This window comes from Lissotriton helveticus, chromosome 11 (assembly GCF_964261635.1).
Source record: "Lissotriton helveticus chromosome 11, aLisHel1.1, whole genome shotgun sequence".
NCBI lineage: Eukaryota > Metazoa > Chordata > Amphibia > Caudata > Salamandridae > Lissotriton > Lissotriton helveticus.
The window spans coordinates 674014687-674037866 of NC_136072.1; the positions used below are offsets into that span (position 1 = coordinate 674014687).

Here is a 23180-nt window from a genome sequence, read left to right on the forward strand (position 1 = left end):
ACACGAAGTAAAAACATTAAAGAAATTCTGACTAACCCTACCAGCACAACCCAACAATATAAAGGCACCCAGCCCTGTCTCAATTGTAGCCACTGTAACTGTATCATGAAGGGCAATTCCATCTGTCACCCAATGAAAGGCAACGTCATCAAACTTCGAGTTAATGCCACATGCGATTCTTCAAACCTGATATATGCGTTGAAATGCCCTTGCGGCAAACTATACGTGGGCAAAACTGAAAGAAAAATTAAGATACGCTTGAATTAGCACAAATCGAACATTCGCCTTAAAAATGAAAAGTCCAACATTGCTATACATTTCCATGAAGCTCGTCATTCTATTGCACAATTGCAATACATCATTCTTGAGATTGTCAGTAAGAAAGAAGGAACTGATAACAACAAACTTCTTTTAAAAAGAGAATTGGAATGGATGTTCCGTCTGCAGACCCAGAAGCCTTTTGGCTTAAATGATCGTTTTGAATTCAGTTGCCATTTATAATGTATGTGCTGTTACTAATGATCATACCATGTCACATTGTCTCTTATTGCTTGTGTTTCTAATTTTGTTTATCCTTTCACTGGTTTTTCTCAACTTGTTATTACGTTTCCCTCACTCTCCCACCTTTATCGTTTTCACATTCTTATTATTCCAACATGGCGCGCTGCTGATACACCCTTCTTTATCTCCGTGCACAGTCCGTTTTTTATTTTATTTTTCCACCCTCGACCTCATCTGTCGTCACTTCCGAGACTTCCCTGTAGCGTTCCTGGCATGCTTCAGAACCCGCTAGTAACGCGCTGCGTTATATCGAACCTCAAGTAAGTTAATTCTTTCACCTCGCACTTGTGAACCTACCCTCCACGCCCGTATTCGTTATGAGCACACTTTGCTTCTAGTGCACTATTACACACGACCCTTCACTTGCCTTCAGTTGTTGTCGTAATTTACACGGACTCACTACTTGATCGGCACTTTAACTTTCTTGTGTTTTTCTTTTAGTCTTTGTTAAATCATGCGGTTAATTTACGCGTTTTTCACTTTTGGTTTTTCAATACCCGATCCTGACCCCTGCCTGTCTTCTTTTCAGCACTCCTTGAGAAAGGGCACTGCCCGAAATGCATCGGAGTTGCCTATCTTGATTGTTCCTCATCTTGGAAACAAATATGAACATATGTTTGATATGAATATAATATCAACCTTGTTTTGAGGATGAACTTAGCCTCAATAAACACGATATACTGGATGACTAATCATTGAAGCATTCTTTATCCGGTGTGCCGCATGTGGGGATGTATCAGCATTGCATATGCATACACTACTTTTGAGAGTTCTCATTTGTGTTTCGGACGGAGACACTACCCACGCGAGCACCCAAGACATTTTTTCAACTTAATTAAAAACTGTTTCTAATACTGCTGTGCATCACCCGCTACCCATTGATTATCCACATCATGGACGCACCAATCTGTGACACCAGGAACCAGGGAGAACAGATCAGGAAACAGTCCCAGCAGTTGGCGGCAGTCATTCTGTTGTTCCCGGGGTCAGGGTGGGTGAGAGGTAAACTCCATTCACTGACCCATCTCGCTCTGAGGCTACCAGGAGGTCAGAAAGAGGCTCTCCAAGTGGGGCTTAAGGCTGTGTAGGACCCTCAAGGGGTTCCTGGGAGACTGCAGGTGCACCAAGTAGGTGACAGGACTTTTGCGCTCCACAACCTCAAATTGACCTGTCCAATTATCCTGAAGTGCACAAGGTTCCACTGAGGCCAAGACCCACACCTTTTGTCCAGGTTGAAGCTCTACCAAAGTGGCATTCTGGTCGTACCACCGCTTCATCTCTTCCTGGCTGGCTTCCAGATTTGCCTCAGCAAGTTGCCTGAATCGCCTAGTCTGGTTTCTGAAAGCCAGCATGTAACTATATACATTCTGCAGAGGTTTCCTGGGAGATTGCTCCCAGCCTTCCTTAACCAGACTCAGAGGTCCTCTCACTGGGTGGCCATACAGAAGCTCAAAGGGGCTGAACCCTAGAGACTTCTGTGGCACCTCACGGTATGCAAAGAGAAGGCATGGCAAGAGGACGTCCCACTTATGCCTCATGGGTTCTTCTAGACCCATATCATGCCCCTCAGAGTTCGGTTGAATCTCTCAACCAACCGATTTCCTTGGGGATAGTAAGGGGTGGTAAATTTGTAGGTTACACCACACTCTTGCCAAAGGGACATCATATACTTGGATATGAAATTGGTGCCCCTGTCAGACACCACCTCTAGAGGGAATCCCACTCTGGAGAAAATTCCCATCAGTGCCCGTCCCACCACGGGGGCCGTCACTGTCCATAGAGGGATGGCTTCAGGGTACCGGGTGGCATGGTCCACCAGGATGAACCTGTTGCCCATGGCTGTCTTGGGGTCCAGTGGCCCCACAATGTGAATGCCCACTCGCTGGAATGGGGTACTGACCACAGGGAAGGTCAGGAGAGGAACCTTCTGCTTCCTCCCACTCTTACCACTTGCCTGGCAAGTTTGGCATGACCTACAGTGAGCATCTGAGCTCCTGTGCATTTGGGCCAATAAAAAAGGGTGACAAGCCTGAAATAGGTCTTGTCCTGCCCCAAATGTCCTGCTAAGGGTACATCGTGAGCCAGCCCCAGTAGGAAGGCTCTGAAATTCTGGGGTACCACCAGCGCACGGGCTGACCCAGGTTCAGCAACCTTAGGCTCTGAATGCATGCGGTCATTCTCCCAGTAAATGAAATGTGTACCGGACTGATCACCATTGGCCTGGTCTGCAGCCTGCCGCCGCAGACCCTCGAGAGAAGGGCATTCTTTCTGCTCCCTGCAGAATACCTCCCTCGAGGGGCCTCCTTCCTGCGGCCAATGGGTCAGCTCAGACAAGTCCCCCAGTTCGGCTATCTGTTCCCCGGTAGGCTCCAGGGCATCCCCCTCAAGGTCTACTTCCTCCTGGGCCGTGGGAACTTCAGGGGCCGGTTTCCCACGCCTCCTGCGCCCTCCTTCTAAGGCCGGTTCCTGGTCCTCTCCCTCAGGCTCCAGGACCTCTTGTACACCCCTACTGGCTGCCATTGACCGGGTGGTCACGCACGCCCAGTCAGGTAAACCCACCATCCTCAGGTGAGTTGTCTTCTCTACCTTTTCCCAAGGGGAGCTCTCCAAATCATTCCCTAGCAGATAGTCTACCGGCATGGCAGTTCTCACAGCAACCTGCAGAGTACCAGAGACCCCCCACCCACACAAAAGGAACCTGAGCCATTGGACAACGACTTTCTGAGTTGTCAGCATTGACAACCCTGCAGTAGGCATGGGTACAACCTGCTCTTAAGACACCAGGTGCTGCCGGACTTCAGTCATACTGGCTCCTGTGTCTCTAAGAGCCTCAACCTTCTTCCCATTGACGGTCACTACCTGCCCATATTTCTTAGTGTTGGAGAGCAGATAGTTCTCAGGGACCATCTCACTGTCTCCTAGGGAGAGTAGGGTCATCTGAACAGGATCCCCCCCCCTTGGACAGCTACTTCCTCCCCAAAATTAACACTAGCTATTTGCCGGGGTGGAGCACCAGGGGGTGTGTGTTTTCCAAACAGGCGACACTTAGGATCAGTGGCAAAATGACCCAGGTCACCACACCTGTAATAGTTGATGGGCCCTCTCTGAACAGGTTTACCTGTCGGGCCCCGGTCTGCTTCTGGGGTGGGGGAGACTGAGAACCTTTCCCTTGGGGATTACCTTGGGGGCCTTTTTGGAACCCTTTCTGTTTACCCCTGTCCCCCCCACTCTTCTGCTGTGGACCCTGCCCACCCTTGGCTGAGACTCCCACTGGACCCTAGTGGACCCTGGTACTGAGCCAGCGGTCCGCCTCCTCAGCAAGCTTCCTAGGGTTAGTCAGCTTGCTATCAATCAGGTGCTGGCATAGCTCAGGAAAACAATTACTAGACAAGTGCTCCCACACCATTAAATCAAGAAGCCCTTGAAAATCATTCACTTTGCTACCCTTCACCCAACCATCCAATGCGCTGCAGAAAAAGGTTGCATACTCCACATAGGTACCCCCAGGAATCTTAGGACCCCTGAACCTCTGTTTATATATTTCAGGAGTTAACCCAAACCGGGTCATCAAGGCTTCCTTCATATGGGGATAGGAATTATAAACTTCAGAGGGCAAATCTAGCAGGGTGTCCCGCCCTTCGCTAAGGAACCGCCCCCAGAACCCGGCTCCCCAATCTCTCTCAGGGACCCGGTGGGAAGACATGGCTACCTCATAGGCCTTGAACCACTGCCCTATGTCATCCCCCTTAAAGTATTCCTTTACCACATCTTTTGGCATGTACACCCTTGACTCTACCTGCACCGGCGTTGTGCTGCCACCAGAGGGAGTAGGTACTCTCAGATCCATCTCCCTCATTTTCACTTCATGTTCCATTTGGATTCTTCTTTCCTCCATAGCCATTTTCTTGCTCTCTAGCTCCAATTGTCCATTGATTTTCAATGTTTCCAGCTCCATTTCATGTGCTCGGGCTTCTTTCCTGTCTGCTAGCTCCTCTGGCGACAAGACCCTAACAACATCAACAAGGCTTTCTGGTGGTTCCACTACCACCGCATTTTCTGGTTCCCATGACTTTTTCCAGGCCCTCAGCGCCTTTATGAGTTGGGTCCTATTTTTACATCCTGATTGGGAGACTCTGAACTTTAAGCAGAAACCTTTCAACTGCTCCACTTTGTAGCTCTGAAGTCCTTCCTCTCCTCAATCTACGTCATCCATTCCGGAGATCACAGAGGCTGCCCTTCCCGCAGGGAGAGAACCAGGCATGCTTAAGATTACAATGGAGTTCTTTCAGCAAAGATAAAAATCAATAGGTCTGTGGCTGCGTTATAGGTCTGCACTCACTAGGTGATGATCAGTAATTTACTTTATATAAATCATAAATGCAAATTCGACAATCCTTTCTGCTGCCTCCAATGTTAGAATTGGGGGTCTCTGGTTGGCACAGGTATGCACTTGTGACAAACAGGGACCCTCTCCTCCAGTCAGGGCAAGGGAACTACTCCTTAAGAACAACCGCTGTCCACCCTTTAGGTTGCTTGGCGCGAGCAGACAAGGCTAATCCTCAGGGCGCTACATCAGTTAAACATTTATGACCACATACAGCAATATCAAAGACCCACCACAAATAGACACAAGGCGGTATTTAGGAAAATACGTGTACTTTATATATAAAAATAGTTGCTATGCAGATTTATCACAAGACCATATTATCGATGTAAAAGTTAGGCCACAGTATCCTGAAGTAACAAGCGTTTCTTGGAGTGTCTTAAGAATGTTCAGTTCGGGGTCTTGTGCGTTGTGCACGAGGTGGGTGACCCCTTTTTAGTCAGTTCATACCTCTTGCTAGTGTCAAATTAACGTTGCGGACCCTGCGGTCCGAGTCGCACCGTACCTGAAAAGGGCGGAAGTCTTGGGTGTGCAGGCGCGACCCCAAGGAAGGCGGGCCCGGGACGAGGTCTGCGGGGGCTCTCGGGCAGTCCGGCTCGAAGGGGGCCTCGAGGGACGAGGCGACTGAGCGGAACTGCGGAGAAGGGGGCAGACGATCCGGGGCGCAGGCTTTCAAGGAGCGAGGCATCTGGACGAGGCGTACGTCTTTAGTATGCGCTGATGGGGGGACTGTACCGTGGGTGCGGGCGGTCCGATGGGCGCTTCAGGTACGTACCGTACCAGACGGGTTGGAGCCACAGGGGAGTTCGGAGCGAATTGCAAGTACGATGCGGCACCTAGTGGCGGGTACAGAGGGTACCAGCGGCTTTCTCTTGGTGCGGTGCTTCGCCTCGGAGGTACGGACCGTATCTTTCGTTCAGGTTTCCGTAGACAATGCGGGTGATCTCCTCAGCAGGTCGGAGCGGGCGGGAGGCGGCCGGTACGCTTCAAGTGTGAGGGTGTTTCTCGCCTCCCAAAGGGGGCTCCGTACTCTTCCAGCGGCAGGGGCGAACCAAAGGCGTGCGGCTCAGAGAAAGGAGGGGGGCAGGGCGCGGGCGTCCCAGCGAAGCGAACGCGGCTCGAGGCAGGGGTGGCAAGGCACAGGCTGCAGAGGGGGGCGAGCGAGGCACACTTCAGGCGGGGCTCCAGCGGCACAAGGAGATCAGACAAGTCACAGCAACTTGGCAGGGAAGGCAGATAGAGTCCATTGGTCTTGGGACTCTTTTCAAGGGGGCAAGCTCAATTCAAAGCCCTTGGAGATTGTTTTAGGCACAAAAGCTACAAAGTCCTTTCTGGTCTTTTCCTCTCCTTTCTTCAGCAAGGCACCAACTGCAGGCCAGTCCCCCAGGTCAGGGACAGTCTTTCCTCCTTCAGCTTCTCCTGGTCCTCCTAGTCTGGCAGAGGTTCTTCGTGGTCAAAACAGGATCTAATGTTTAGGAGCAGGGCTCCTACTTTTATACACAGTTGCTTTTGTCTTTGCATGCCAGGGGGCCTGAGCCTGGTTCAACCCAGTTTTGGAGCACTTTGTTTACAGGAAGCTGCCTTCTTCTTTCAGGGTGCAGGGCAGAGACAGCAGACGATCAGCAGAAGGTGGAGTAAGCATTCTGGTGGCAGAGCACAGCCCTATTCAGAGTCAAGGGGCACTCCTCCCACGTATCCTGGGGGTAATCCCTCTATTCACCACCTGGCAGCCGAGACTGTCTCCTGGAATTCCCCAGCCCTGTCACTCACAGAAACCAGACAGCAGATACACATCCTAGCAGAGGCGGGCTGAAATGGTCAGGCAAGAAAATGCTAACTTTCTAAAAGTAGCATTTGCAAACACAGGATATTAAAAAAAACTTTACTAAAAGAAGTATTTTATTATTCTGAGTTCAGGCAAACTAAACTTAACCTTCTACCATGTTCCCTGAGCCTGCTGGGATTATAGGGTGTAATAATTCCAGCAGCCCATTCTGGCCTATGAGAACAGGTAGCCTTACAATAGTGGAAAACGAAAATGGCTGTAATTCACTATTAGGACATGCCACACACATCAGGGCTTGTCCTACCTTATGCTTACAATGCACCCTGCCCGTGGGCCTACCATAGGGGTGACTAATATGAAGTTAAGGGAAGGTTTAGGGACTGGCAAGTAGGTGTACTAGCGCAGTCAGCATGACAGTACCAGACTGCACGCAGGTTCTGCAATGGCAGACCCTAGACACATTTTACCAGCCCACCAACAGCCTTTGTATTGACAAGCCCTGGCACTCCTGGTGCACTCTACTGGGGACTGACAGTAAACCAAATAAGCCAATCATGGAAATCAATTACAGGTACACTTTTTATAGGGAGCACTTGCACTGTGGTTGGCAGTGGCACAATGCCCTGAGCAGCTAACACCAGCAAGACATCTGAGGCACATCAGCAAAAAAGTTGAAGGGAGACTCACGCCAAGGTGCCAGGTCTCACACTCTGCATTACAGTTTTGATTACGGAGATTCTGCCATGAGTGCTGAGGTTTTTTGTGAATCGGGGCCCATGTGAACAGATGACTCAGTCAATGACTATTTTTGAAACCACAGGATTCCCAAAATGTCTTCCTGTCGAACCATAAAAAGTACAGGAGTCATGTACTGTTCCAGACAAGACATTACAAACTGCAGTTTCGCTGGCTATATATAACCCACACTCATACATAAAAGAAGACAGAGTTATGTACCCAGTCAGAGTTTGACTAAAAGATCCAGGCTTCAAAATGTGATGTCCAGCCAAAAACAATTTTGTTACATAAAATCGAAAACCGGGCCAGCTTTTCACTCAGATTCGTAGGAAATCACATAATGGAGAGATTCTCAGCAATATTTCCAACTGCAGAATTTTGCAGCTACAGTAGTCAACATAGTAAATGTGTCTTCTATTAGCAAGGTCAATTTATCTTCATTGGGTGATTTATGGGGCTCTAAGACTATAGTAAATGATGCAACAAATTGTGCATGTTTATCTCAATGGTATTGTGCAGAGGCAGAAGGACCTACTCAAATAGTAAATTGCTTGTTAAGGCCCTTCATACTTTCGATTAGGTAATAAAAGAACAGTACTCTGTCAACCTCAGTCAACTAATCTCCATGCACTCTTCTCCTTTTATATGGCACATGTATATAGCTGACATAAAAGGTTTTCCATATTGGTCATTAAGGCTTTAAACCTCATATTTCCCTGTAAACCTAAACACTGTCAGAAAAAAAATCTGTTTTTTATAGTCCATTGTGTGCCTCAGTTGGGTAGAACCAAAGTCCATAAAAGGAGAGAATTATCCAAAGTATTTGCTATTTAAATTGCTTGCTTGCCTGCTCCTGTTCAAAATACACCTTTTGCAAAACTCTGGAGAAAGGGTCAGCATACCTGAATAATTGAAGTCGAAATGCCTTGACTACACATGCCTCCAACAAATGCCAGACCAACCGGTAGTCCTTCAAAGTCAACATTCCTATAGAGAAACGTTATACGTACAGTTAGTTGTTGTAGTGAGCAAACAATTCAGGAGGACTGGAAATACAATATGTTGGTAGAACATGATACAGAGAAAACAAGAGTGCTGCATACTAATGGCATACTAGGCATTGTATGAGCATTCAATATAAAATATACATTTAAATACTGTTAGCTTAGAGATCCGTGGAGAGAATCTTTAAAGAGTGGGATCTACTTAAATGTAAGACCCCCCCCCCACACCGCAATATAACACAAATGAAACATCTCAAGCCAAAATGTTGAAAATGATATATGTCCCTAATAACACTCATGCATAATAATATCCTTGGAAAGTATTTCACACTAAACTAAAACCTGCTGATATGTATTGTTATGTCTTGCGCCTATCAAGATGTAGTATATATGGCATTGATTATAACTGGTCACATTTGTTGATCATTGAACTGATAAAACAGGAATATTTAAACACATTTTCCATCTGTAGACAGAAAGCCACATTTATTGAAACTTACGAGAGTAAATGGGCCTGGTCGTTTTTTTTCCCCTTCAGCAGTTGTCCTGCTCTCCATTTTGAGAATCTATTCAGGAGCTCGCGAGAATTTGAAGTCATTTCTATAGCATCATTCGTAGACCATATTTCTATGCCAATCAATGCCACAAATATATTTAGAGCTTTATAAACCTAGGAAATAACAATAAAGCTTATCCTTAACTTGTTCAAAAGTTCTTGAGGAAATTGCTTTGCATGTGTAGTCATCAACTATTGAGTCACTGTAGTATGATTAGTAAAATCTATTTTAGTCTGAATTCTCTCTTGTATTGTTAGTTGTTGATATTATCTCTGTGCAATATCCACTGTATGACATTCTCATTAATGCGTTCTCAATTCTCAATGCTACTTCAACACCATACTTCTCATCCATCATCACCCGTGCTTCTCATTTTTACTTCTCATCCATGATTCCTTCTTATCATTCTTACTTCTTATCTGCCATTTATACTTAACATCCCTATCCATCATCCATCATTCCTTAGAGCATGAATACGATCTTGGCGGATGGAATACTCTGTCACAAAGGTGATGGATATCTGGTCCCCCAAATTAAAAGTTCCATAGGATATAATGGAATTGTAATATGGCAGATGGATATCCATCACGTTTATGACGGAGCAACTCTGTCCACCAAGATCCTAATCAGGCCCCAAGTCTCCCTCCTATATTCATGCCCACTTCCCATCTATACTTCTCATCCACCTGCCTACCTCTCATCCCTACTACACAAGCATTATCCCTAATTGTCATCTATCATCCCTACATCTTGTCAAGCATCTATACTTTTTATCCATCATTCCTACTTCCCATCCATCATCCCTACATCTCATCACTACTTTCTATTTACTATCCATTATTCCAACTTCTCATCAGTTATCTATCATCCTTACTTCTCATCCATCAACAATCATCACTTCTCATTCCTACTGCTAATCAATCATTCCTACTTCTCATTGCTACATCTCCTCAATCACCCTACTTCACATCCCTGATCCTTAATTCTTGACCACAATCCTCATCCATCATCCCTAATTCTCATCCATCATCCCTGCTTCTCATAATCTACTTTTCATCCAACATCCATGCATGTCACTCTCACTTCTCATCCTTACTCACTATTTCACATCCCTGCTTCTCAGTCTAATAGTCAAGTTAAAAATAATCAAGCATTAAAATTACATGATAGGTGTAAAAAAGAGCCAAGCCATAAAACTGATATAAGTACATTTTAACTCAATCAACTACAATCTAACAAATCCATTATGCTGAAGAGGATACACAGTACAGTACTATATTAAAACAGCATAATTAACTTGTTCCCTACACATCTTGTACAATACAGTAGGCCAACAATCAACCCACACCCCCTATCAATGCTAAGAATTAACAGTCTGTCTTCCCATTTGCCACATGAAGCCCAAGAATTTGGCAACAGAGCTAGCATATAATGGGTGAGGGTCAAATCTCAGAATCCTGAGACCTATACCGCAACTATGTATGCCCAGATGCATACAAATAGGCATGATCCATCTTCTTCGTGGTTTGTCATAGCTGGGACAAGCAATAAAGCATGGGCTAGAGATTCAACTGTAGCATTGTAAACAGGGCATGAAAATCCATCATTTGAGACCCATATATGCGTAAACGATTTCAGGGGTAAAGTACCAGCCCTGAAATATTGAAAGTATAGCTTCCTATCCAGAGGAATGGTAATAATATCCCAAAAGGGCTCAGAATAACTAGAACTTTTAAAATCTAGAAAAGCTCTAGACAATGATGAGTTTTCAGCTGAGCGAACATCAAACCAAGACCAATATTGCCTTTTTAAGGACTCTCTCGAAGATCGAAAATGGTTAGATGGACTTTCCCAGAGCTCCTTCAAGCCCAGGGTGGGTAACGTGTTTTGCTTTGCTGCAGCCAGACCATGTCATTAAACCTATTGGAGACTATAATAACTTGGAGTGCATTCACATAGTGAAATAATTCCGGGGTCAACCAAAACCCCCTACAGAATAAGAGAGGCCGCAATCCAGCTTTCCTTGCTATAGCCTTCCTGTCCAAATCAAGAAATAAAGGGACAAGCAGGGTGCTTATAGGAAGGTGAGCTATGCTCTTCAAAAATGTATTCTCTGAACTGGATAGGGCAGTCAGATCAGAGAATCCCCATAGTTCTGAGCCATAAAGAGCTAAACCCACAGCCTTAACCTCGTAGATCTCAAGAAGTGGATCAATTGGTTAGGACTTGCAGTGCTCTTTTTTCATAACCCCTGTAATATGTCTCTGTTTGAGTGTGAGAGTATCAATGTGTGACTTGCAAGACACACTCGAGAAAAATGGTGATATCAAAATAATTAAATGAGTTCACTCTTTCAAGTGGGCAATCCCTCATAAGTATTTTCCCCTTAAAAGATGGGTGTTGGCTAAAAGTCATAAACTTTGTCCTGGCTACGTTAATGTTCAAGCCACTACCTGTACAGATATCTCTGAAGTAGAGTAGAAAATGTCATCACAATTCCTCATCCATCATCCCTACTTCTCGTCCATCATCCCTACTTCTCATAATCAACATTTCATCCATCATACATGTCACTTTCACTTCTCATACCTATTCCCTTTTTCTCATCCTTGCTTCTCATTCATCCTCCCTTCTTTTCATCCACTTACCCTAATTCTTATCTACTATACCTAATTCTCTACCCAGGGAGGCAGAGATAACCGGTATACTAGAACAGGTGCCGCTACTGGCCACCCTAGGCCCCACATAAATAATACGTCGGTACACTGCCTATTGGGTGTGCATATTCAGGAGGGGAAGTAACCAGTAGGTAGCCAGTGTGCTCGCAGGTGTTTCGGTCATACTGCAAGGGAGCGCAGTGCCCGGGCTAGTGCAATGATACCAAGATGGGGCGCTCATCCAAACACTTGCTTAGGAACAGGTCCTTAGGAGAGCATCAGCTCAGGGGTGTGTGCGTAAAGCTGCATGCTGGCCACTCCGCAGCGGTGAGGAAGAGGCCGAGTGGTGGGGGCAAGGAGGCCTATCTTCTACAAAACAGGTAACAGTCAGCCCACGAGGACCTTTGTAATGCTGCTACTGGCCGGCCCACCTAAACCATAGTCGCTTAAAATCTGGAAGCTCCAGACAGGTCTCCTAACTTCATGGGTAAAGTATTCTCATTTCAACTGTCCCTTCAACTGGAGGAATGTGTCTTGGTGTTGCAACTACTTACTTTCAATGTGCCTGCCCATACTGACTTTTGAAGCTCAGGCATGCACTGTAAATTTGAGAGGGCAATTTGAAAGCACAAAGATCACTGTAGCTTACCAGGAGCAGGCCCTAAAGTGCTTATATAGTGGGAGTCCCTGCTTGATGGACCATTATGTTGCTTTTTGGGGGCACATATCAGGGTGTGATCTTGATTGCATGAACACTAACACTTCCCTTCCCCTGCAACCAGTGAATCTAACACAGAAAGTGCAGGTGCCTCCCTGGGATGTCCGGACAGCCTTCCAGCTCTGAAAACATAGGTAAACCACAGTGTGATCAAGACAACATTTGGTTGACAGGCCCTCTGAAAACTAGAACGGCCATTAGCTCCACCAGGGATTCTTTAAAAGACAAGATAGACAATTTAGTGGTTGATATTGCTTGATGAGGGAAGACTAAAGGAAGATTGCAGACCATGTACGTAAGATGAAGGTGAAATATCAGAGCTGGCACCTACAAGGAGAGCTCATGAAGCACCAATGGCCACAATTATCATGCAATTGCAAGTTTTGGGAGATAGAATTGAAAACCAAGAGGAATGTTCTCAGGCCAACAATATAAGAGTAGCGGGCATGTCTGAAAGCATGGACGGTGCCTCCATGATTTCCTATCTGGAACAGTGACTCTAGGAGGTGGTGCTTTCTGAGGGCCTTTCCAGATTTTAGGCACTTGAGAGAGCTGGGGTGCCTGGAAGATCTCCATAATTTGAGGCACCCCAGCACGACTGCTGCCTTTCGGGATTGTGATGAAATCATCCTATACCAAGAGCGCACAGCAGACCCTTTTGCCATTTGTAATGCCATGGTCTCACTCTACCTGGATCATTCATACAGCACAGGTACAACAAAGCTGAGCGTCATTCATGTGTGTGAAAAAGAAACTGAGAGAGCTTGGAGTCCAATATGCATTAATGTTTCCAGTGTGCCTGAAGATTAAGGTGGCAGGGAAAATGTTCTTCTTGACTAATCCAACAAAAAGGAATGACTAGCTAGACACTTATGTTACAAGGGGGTTCTGCCCATGGACTCAGTGCATCCCAAGCTGCAGATTCGGAAGCAGGAGCAATCATGAAAGAGTCAGGGGACTCACTCGTCAAAACAGCAGGCTGGGATGGAGCCATTGAGGGCACTTGAGGCAACATCCCATTTTAGAGGTCCTGAAAGTGGAGCAAATACAGATGCAGTTCTGGGTGTGGAGTAGAAACCTGATGCAGTTGATAGCTCACATTCTGAAAATAGTGTAGTCCTACCCAGGGTCATGCCTGGCACCGTAGATGAGCTGAAATAATTATGTAACTAATAGCTGAACCTGGCTGGCTTCCGCTATTCTACTGACTTATGCAGTGGGCATATACTTTTATATACACATTAGCAAAGAAATTGGGTGGCTGAGGGCAGAGCGATTCTCTTTTACATTTGATCTTTTCTTCTGTATCTCCCACTCCCCTCTCATAGCACTTATGGATAGTGTACAGTAATGTTAATCTAGTGAGTGGATTACAGAGTTGTTACTTATTTCGTTTGGATGACATGCACCATTGTGATTGTCTTCAGTGGGAAATGTTGGGGTAGTTGTTGGTTCTGTTGTGCATGTTTTTTGGAAATAATAGAGGTGAGTTGTAAAACTAGACATGAAGATGGCTCTTGGGCATGTCATGGGTCTTATGCAATGAAATCATGGGCGTAACAAAGGCCCCTGCAGCCCCGCAGTGCAGGAGGCCCCCTCGCTCCAGGGGCCCCCTTAGCACTGAACACCCACTGACTAGATTTTGGAACGGTTCGTTTTAGTTACGCTCCTGCGCACACGTACCGGCAATGTGCACCACAACATTCACAAGTCATTAACCACTGCTCGGGTTTCACACCAACTACTCAGTGGAACTTCAGGTGTTTTACTGTTGAATGAGTTGTTAAAACCCGTCCAACCGAAGAGCAACAATCCTTAAGTGGCCACATTTGTAAAACTAAATATCAAGCATCATATGGCCTAGTCTACGCAGCCCTTCTTCCATCCCCATGTCCCGGCGCATGTAGGTTAGCAGCTTTAGAGGCAACTATGTCTGTCTGCGTAAATTGTTTGTAGTATTGGATTTATAATAATATGAGGAAAGTTTGAAATCCTTCCCCAGCCCATATGTAAGGTAAATAGAGAGGCATTCAGAATTATATACATACATACAACTAATTAAGCGGTCTGATGTTAAATGGGTGGTTAAATCTGCATGATACGTAGCGGTTAATTTTGATGAAGCATGGGTGTCATTCATTGAAGGCTGGCAGTTTCTGGTTTGAGGAAATGAGTAGTCAGTTATTTTTGTATGCAATTTTGTGCATCTGACTATGCACATGTGTGTACTGTGCTCCACAAGCGCCCGCTGCCTCTCCATTTACTTTGAAGTCACTTGCAATTTGTGACACCTATTACAGCATAGCCGGAGCTTCCAGTATCTTAATTGCCCATAGCAGATGTTTTTATTTTGGACAAGAAATGCAAATGTAAACTCCAGCCCCAAGAATTATGAGCTCATTTTGCATAAGGTGTGTATAAATGAGCCAGATGTTCTCTGTTTTAAGTAACTTATGCAGTGTAATGATGGGACAAGCATGGCGTTGGGAAGTACATCTAGCGACATGCAGAACAGAGTGAAAGACTAGCCTGGAGTTATGCATGGGGTATGCGAGGCCCTCTAGATTGCAAGTTGGAGGTTTCTGGCTTGGAGAAGTACAGTCGGGGCTTCAAGCTATAGCCAGAAGTGGATTGACAGAGGGGTCAAGAAGCCAGGTTAGGACAGATGAGATACAGAGTCCTCAAGGTTACGTACATGCCCCTAGCCAGGACTGTAGGTTTTGGGGAGCACAGCCGCCAGCAACACCAAATTAAACGGGGGGTCAGGAGGAGATGGAAGGGTGATTCTCAGCTTGGATTTTTTAAAACAGTTAACAACATAGAACGATAATACATGTGTAAAGCATTTTATTATTTTGGATAGTGGCCTGTTATTACTTTACCTATTTTGTGATAATGGTGCATTTGTAAACACAATTGTCCAGTGTGTTTGGTAAAAACTGGATGGAGCTTAAACAACATTACAGAAGATTGTGTATCCTGCTGTCCCTCAGTTGCATTCTAGGGAAATCTGCGGCAATCGCAAATACTTTTTTAGGTGCACAATTAAACTGCAAAATTTGTTTAAATAAATATGATTTAATCAATGTTTTGAAACAAGGTTTGGGGTTCTCCCCAGAACGTTAGGGACAAAGTAGAATCAAACACTGCGTTTGAAGCACTTTGCACATGAAAAATTGGTAAAATCTAGATTAGGCTGAAAGACAAAGTCAAGGAAGATTTATGGTAAGCCCCAACAGATTTTGAGAAACAATATGTGGCCAAAATACCACATTGCAAGGATCCTCGATCTAAAACATTTATGAAAATGAATGATATTACAGGTGGATCCTAAATACAAGCCTCTGTCCCTGTGCAGTGGCATAACATTAGCACCCGCCGGGCGGCCCCCTCCGGCACTGTGCATGGACATCAGGCCCTGGGCTTGAGAGCTTCTCACTGGGTCCAGAGCGTGCAGCCTCCAATGTACTTTGCAGGGGGGCCCCCTTAAGTTTTGTTACGTCACTGAATGAAATGCTTGTGAGATGTCAGTCCATGAGGAGTATAAAGATCATTATATGGAATGTTAAGGCTTAGCACCCATAGTGAACAATGTAATGTACACGCCTACATTAAGAGATCGGAAAGCACAGATAGCTTTCCTGCAAGAGACACATCTTAGTGAGAAAGAGGGTCTTGCACTACAGAATAGGTAGCATGGGATTTTGTATTATACTCCATGCTTGCATTCGCTAACGAGGTACTGATGTGGGAGAGCTCTGGCGTACCCTTCCAGCCTTCAACCAAAGCATTGGATACTAACGGTAGATACACAGTAGTATGGGGCGGGCTTAATGGAAGGGATATCGTTAATATAAGTGTATTTTCCCCAAATACAGTTCAGCAGGCTTTCTTAAATGGCTTGGTCCCACATCTCTCAACAGTGTTGTAGCAACCGTATATAATTGGAGATGACTGTAAGAGATGTGTAGCTGGATAGGTGGCACCCTACCCTTCTCATGGCTGGGACAAGGAAATTGCTCAAAACTTTCACAGAATGGAAGACACTATGGGAGGTGACAGACTCCTGGAGAACACACAGTCTGCAGATCAGAGCATTTTCATATTATTTTGAAATACACGATCTGCATGTCCAACTGGATACACTCCTGTGCTAGGTCATTGCTGCTCCCAGGCTCACACATGCATAATACTTAGCTAGAACATACTCGGACTGTAACCTTTCACACATTATCTCTAGGGTGGTGTACTCCCAGGGCAGTTATTCCAACTTGGAAGCTAAGGGCAGATATGTTAGAAGACCCTGTCTTTAAAACACTGCTAGGGGACATAATACACAACTATTTTTCGGAGCATACTGGGACGGCTTCTCCTAAAGGAGAACAGTAAAAGACCTTTAAAACTTTGGTTATCGGCCACTGTATAGCAGATAAAGTGGACCCAACTCCAAGAATACATCAAGCAACACGTGGTATGCCTGGATGCATTAGAGAGGGTACTGCCCCAGTCACTGATGAGCAGGGGCCATGTTCTCTTAGTGAAAGAAAAACTCTTGCTACCGATAGAACGCCTGAAGATTTATTACTATAAAGCCAATATCAGGAGAGCACAAGACGAATGGGAGAAAACTGGGTGGTTGCTTGCATGGCTGATCTCGCAAGACAAAAGCAATCTCCCAACCTGTAGCATTCACTTGGACGATGCCAGGATGGTATATTCTCAAGCGGAAATTAAGTCACTACACCACTGGGGATGCTGTAGATGGTAAGAAACTAACAGACTACATATATATGATCAACCTTTGAGGCACTCTTCAGAAGTTGAGGATACATTGGGAATGGAGATAGCAGTGCAGGAGATAAGGGCAGCCATACAGGAATGAATTAGTAGAAATGTTTCGAGTTTAGGTGGCCTTCCTCTTGAGATTTACTCAACATATGCTGATATTCTCATCCCTAACCTCATTGATATGTATAATGCATCCAGAAGGGTAGGGCTCTTACCAACAACATTATTGTTACTTAAAAAGGATAAAGATATGTCTCAGGTGTCCTCCTTTAGGCCACTGTTAATGCTTAAAGTTAATGACAAGATTTTGAGCAGGGTCCTTGTGTACAGGTTATTACCCACCATTGGGAGCATAATTCATCCTGATCAAAACGAGTTCATGCCTAAGCGCAGCAACTGTCCCAACATAAGGTGCCTTCTACAGGTATTGAGAAGCTCCCTGAGGAATTTTCTAAAAGCCCTGGTGTGGTCTATGGACATCAAAACGGCTATCAATTCCCTTTGCTGAGACTTTTTATATGCAGCTATGGGAAAGGGTTGTAGCTTTAAAAACTAGACCAACTTGGGGGGCGTGGCTGGCAGCCGATCATGGCGGCCGCTTAGCTGAGGAGCTCCGGGAGCGAGGCAATCTCCCACATCTATCCGGCACAATAATCCGTCATTGAAGACACTCCGAAGGGGCGAATCGGGTCGAGCACCGAGCGGTGCCCTGCGGAGTAGACGTGCAAATCGGCCGACACCGAAAAACGCTACAATTGGATTCCGGTGACGCAAGGCCTAGAGGAAGCGGCAGGCAGCGGACTGTCCCTCGAGAGTGCCCGGGGGGAAGTGAGGAGGGAAAGGGAAGCCGGTGCCGGAAGTGTCGCTGAAATTGGGACGGAGGGTGACGCTGGTGACAGAAGAAACCGCAACACCACCGGCCGTGGACCTGAGTGTACCGGAGGGAGCGGCGCATCGCAGAGACTGGTGAGCAGGCTGGAAACAGCAGTGACGCTCCAGACTCCCAGAAGACAGGAGGGAGAGAGACGCGGCCCGCCCGGAGAGAGGAGTAGGAGCGCAGCGGTATTGGGGCCCCCACCCTCCCGGTGCTGTGGAGAGGCTACCGGAGGGGTAAGGAGAGGCACGAACAGAGGCACAGGGGCGGACTGAGGCGGTGGAGGTCTGTGTCTACCTGCAATCACGAGTGATGGGGCAACTCGCCCAAATCGTGTTTGGCCGCTGGCTGGACCCCCGGTGCTCTGGACCCCGGGCCATGCAGTATTAAGCAGCAACATCACCCAGGTCAGAGTTGGGAAGCACTGTTAGGCCCGAAGAGGGGTGGGATGCAGGCGGGTGGCAACTGACCGTTCAAACAGTGGCTGCTCCTGTGATAAGGCTGAGACCACGGGACGGTTGGCATCGCCTGCAGTATACCGGCAAGTTACCTCATGGAGGAGCCTAGAAGAGGAGCGTGAGGGGCGACGGAGATCAATGCCCTGGGCGGGCAGCTGCTGATTGCCACGCTGCAAGTAGCATAACCACGCGCAGGCACAGGGACGCTAGAGAATAGCGACGAGAGCGTCACTGTCATACTACCACCTTGAGGGGAGAAGCGTACATAGGAAGCACGGCACACACTACCAGTACAGACTCATTCCGCGCCTTGCATTGGCGAGCAGCGGCACTCAACGTCCCGTAGGCTGCGATTGGAGAGGAGACGAAGTGATTCACAGGAGGAGCCTAAGGGCGCGGCAGGCACACGGCAAGGGTGTGAGGTGACCTCAAGAACGACAATGGCGGGCAGACGACCCAAACATAATTCAACGCAGGCTAAACTAGACAAGTTCGCCTACGAGAAAACTAACCCTCGCCAGGCAGAACCCCGCAGCTCCACGGGGAAGACACAGGAAGGGGACGTGACGAAAAAGGCGACACTAGAAGACGTGATGCATGCACTGACACAGGTACAAACCACGGTAGGATCTACGGCTACAGAGGTAACCCTGATCAGAGCAGATCTCCAAAAAATGAATGAGAGAGTGAAGCAAGTGGAGGTGGTGACAAAATCCTTGGTGGAGGACGTATCCGAGCTGCAAGTGGCAATGGAGAAGATGGTGGCCGAGAACAAATCCCTCAGAGAGAAGATGGATGATCAGGTAGGGCGCTCGAGGAGAAACAACGTCCAAATTTTGGGAATTCCGGAATCGGAAGGAAAAGGGGCAATGGATCTCTACGTGGAAGACTTGATTAAAACGCAGTTAAACCCGAAGGGCCTCTCGCACTTCTTCTCGGTGGAGAGGGCCCATAGGGTACCCGGTGGGAAGCCAAAGCCAGGGGCATCACCGAGACCAGTCCTGGCTAGACTTTTCAATTTCCGAGACCGGGATACAATTTTGCAAGCAGCGAGGGTCTCTCCGGCCATTCAAATCCAGAACTCCACGATCGCCTTCTTTCCAGACTACACTGCCGAAGATGCACGTAGGAGAAGAACTTTCCTAGATGTTAAGAGGGTGCTGCGGGCTAAGGAACTGCCCTACTCGATGCGGTTCCCGGCACGCCTTAGGGTGGTAGCGGAGGACAAGGTTTGGTTTTTTGAAACGCCGGAAATGGCACAGGACTGGTTGGAAGGATGGAGGCCTGCAGGAAAGAATCACCGCTCGAACAAACCCCCTCGAAACCACCAGGACCATAGTCAAACGGGATCACAACTGTCAGGAAGGGGGGGGGAGTGACTAGATCACCTACGCCCGACGTCCAGGGAGCAGCAGGAGGAGTGGAAGCCTGATGTATCGGTGTTTGGACAATATGCTGTAAACTAAAGAACTCTGCAAAATAGGCACACTTGGACACTGGCCTGGCGAGCCCGGAGGAGGGCAGGGAGGTCGGCAGGGAGGTCGCCTGCTGAGGAGGACATTCCACCCAAGCGCGCAAGTAAACTGTTTAAGGGATGGGTTAAGCACTCTGCTATGTTGGGGAGGCGGGCGGTTGTAGGCCCGTTAAGCAGGGAGGCAGGAAGGGGGGAGGAAGGGAGGGTTTGGATGGTTAAGCGCTCTGCTCATTTGGGGAGGCGGGCAGTTGAAGGTCCGCTAAGCAGGGAGGCAGGGAGGGGGGGAAGGGAGGACGGTTGGTTGGGTTGCTCTTTTTTTGTTTTTTGTTTTTTCCTTTGTGTTGCACTGACGATGACATGTTTCCTGACGTAGAGGCACTACAGGTTTCACCCCACGCGATTCTAAGTACACTGATAGATGGCTGCACAGGCGCCGGATGTTCCTGAAACTTGCATAACCCGCCAGTCAGCTTTAACAGTCCTGACCTGGAACGTTCGGGGTTTGGGGGACAAGGTGAAGCGTGGCCTAGTGCTGCAATATCTAAAGCGTTGTGGCCCGGCCATTGTTTTACTGCAAGAAACTCATTTGGTGGGCTCGGCATCAATGGCAATGGATAGATGGGGATATAAGTTCATTGCGCATGCTGACTTCTCTTCGGGTTCAAGGGGGACAGGGATACTAATAAGAAAGAACTTTCAGTTGGTGGTACAGCAGACACGTGTAGATACGCAGGGACGCTTTGCAGCGGCAACGGTGCAGTGGGAGGGCCAGCTTTTCAATTTTGTGTCCGTGTACATTCCGCCGGGCCTACATGCCACAGCGCACACGGCCCTCACAGCCTTTCTCTTGACTCTGCCGAACGCTACACTGGTGATGGGGGGGCGACTTCAATGACATTGCTGATCAAGACCTCGATAGACACCCTCCTACGGCATCGGTGCGGGGAGCCGGACGACTCCTCGGACTACTTGACGCCCTGGGACTCACGGATTGCTGGAGATACAAACACCCTTACGATAGACAATATACTTACTACTCAGCTACCCACGGTTGCCTTTCACGGATAGGTTACCTTTTGCTGTCTGGGGACGGGCTGCAGGGCATTGAGGAGATAGACATCCGCCCTAGGGGAATATCTGATCACTCTCCACTGCGACTCACATACACGAATCACCGCCCCCATAGAGGCCGAATTTTCCCAATCCATGCGAGCTACCTGCAGGTCCCCTCTCTATTGAAAGGTTTAACCAGGGCTACTGAACAATATTTCCAGGAGAATTCTGGATTGGTAGATTCACGCAGTACCTTGTGGGAGGCTTACAAAACGGTCCTCTGCGGGCAGGCCATAGCCTCCGTTGCGGACCACAAGCGAACACAGCGACAGGAACTTGACGCTCTAGAGGAGGCGCTTCACACTGCGCTCCGGGAGCAGGAGACTCGACCGTCCCTCGCGGCTGCCCAGGCTGTCCGGCTACGGCGCACCGAGTGGATGACATACCAGAAAGAAATGGTGCTGAACACGATTCAGGCCACCCGTCATAGGGTTTACGAGCTAGGTGACAAGGCCGGAAAGATGCTGGCTTGGCTGGACAAAAAGGAGAGAGCGGGTAGAGTCATTTCGCAGTTGACATCACCTTCTGGTCGTGCGGCCTCGGATCCCGAGACCATAGTCGACCTACTCGCGGATCACTTCGAAACACTATATACCTCCCAGGCGCAGTACTCGATCGAGGAGGCATATGATTATATTAAAGATCTGACCATTCCTGGCCTCTCCCCGGAAGCGGCGCTCCAACTTGAGGCAGATATTACAGTGGAAGAATTACAAGAGGCAACCTATGCGTTGGCATCAGGCAAAGCACTGGGCCCCAACGGGTTCCCAATGGAACTGTACAAGAACTCGGTTCAAATCACGGCCACCCATCTCCTCAACATGTTTGCCGACAGTCTGGAAGCGGGTGAACTCCCTAGAGATCAGCGCCTCGCCACAATTATTCCAATCCATAAACCCGGTAAGGCGGCTGAGGCTTGCGCCTCTTACCGCCCTATCTCTCTGATTAATACGGAACCAAAAATCCTAGCCAATTTATTAGAGCAACGATTGGCCCCGCACCTTTCTACCTTGGTGCATCCAGATCAGTCTGGCTTTGTGCCATCTCGAATACGTCGCATAACCTACGATGTCTGCAGGCTGTCTTGGCCTGCCAGGACAGTATAAAGGAACCAGCTGTTCTACTTTCTCTTGACGCCACTATGGCATTTGACACCGTAGAATGGCCCTACCTATATGCTGTACTTCAGCGTATGGGCTTTGGCCCCAAGTTCTGCGCCTGGATTCGATTACTTTATACGGGACCCCTGGCCCAGGTGGTGGCGAATGGCCACATCTCTAGGGTCTTCCCGCTCGGTCGAGGGACTAGGCAGGGTTGCCCACTCTCCCCCTACTGTTTACTCTAGTCCTTGAACCGTTGGCAATTTGGATCAGATTGGAACCATCTATTAAGGGTATCCGATGGTCACCAACGTGGGAAGATCGGATATCTCTCTACGCAGACGATATCCTTCTTTATCTCACCTCCCCCAAGAAGTCGATTCTCGAGCTTCTTAACGTCTGCGGTCCTATACATTCTTGTAGGCCACCCACCGTAGCTCCCAGCAAGCTGCCCCCTGAGTTACACTCACGCGGCGTTTAAATACCTGGGTATTTATGCTTCGTCAGACCCGGACGAATTCTACGCCCTTAATTTGAAACCCCCACTGGACCGTTTCAAACGAGATGTAACAGTATGGCGTTCCCTCCCTCTCACTCTCCTTGGTAAAGCTGCACTGTTCAAAATGATGATGCTTCTCCGCTTCCTGTACATTCTCAAAAATACACCATTCCCGGTCCTCCCCTCCTACTTCAGGGCGATCTCCTCTGCGGTTTCAGCTTTGCTGTGGGACGGTAAGCCGGCAAGGATAGCACAATGCAAACTGGTGAAGGACTGGTATGATGGTGGCATAGCACTCCCAAATATAGAACTATACTACTGGGTGGCCCATCTCAAACAGATTAACTACTGGTTGCATTCCCCGCAAACTGAACCCGCTTATTTAGCTGACAGACATTGCTTGGAACCCAAGGGTTTGTTGCAAAACTTTTATAGCCGTAGTATGCCTTCTGACCTGATTGGACCGACG

General features: G+C 47.6%; 1 protein-coding gene across 6 annotated transcripts in view; it reads right to left on the minus strand.

The window, feature by feature from the left end:
• The window catches only part of LOC144791764 (disintegrin and metalloproteinase domain-containing protein 28-like), a 3516669-nt gene that overhangs the window by 2114919 nt on the left and 1378570 nt on the right, over positions 1-23180 (minus strand). For all 6 annotated transcript variants that reach the window (XM_078666532.1, XM_078666533.1, XM_078666531.1 and 3 more), the window contains 2 exons: positions 8974-9143; positions 8372-8456 (listed from right to left, as the gene is read on the minus strand). In XM_078666532.1, coding sequence (XP_078522658.1) covers positions 8372-8456; positions 8974-9143 — 255 coding nt within the window. The remainder of the gene's footprint in view (positions 1-8371; positions 8457-8973; positions 9144-23180) is intronic.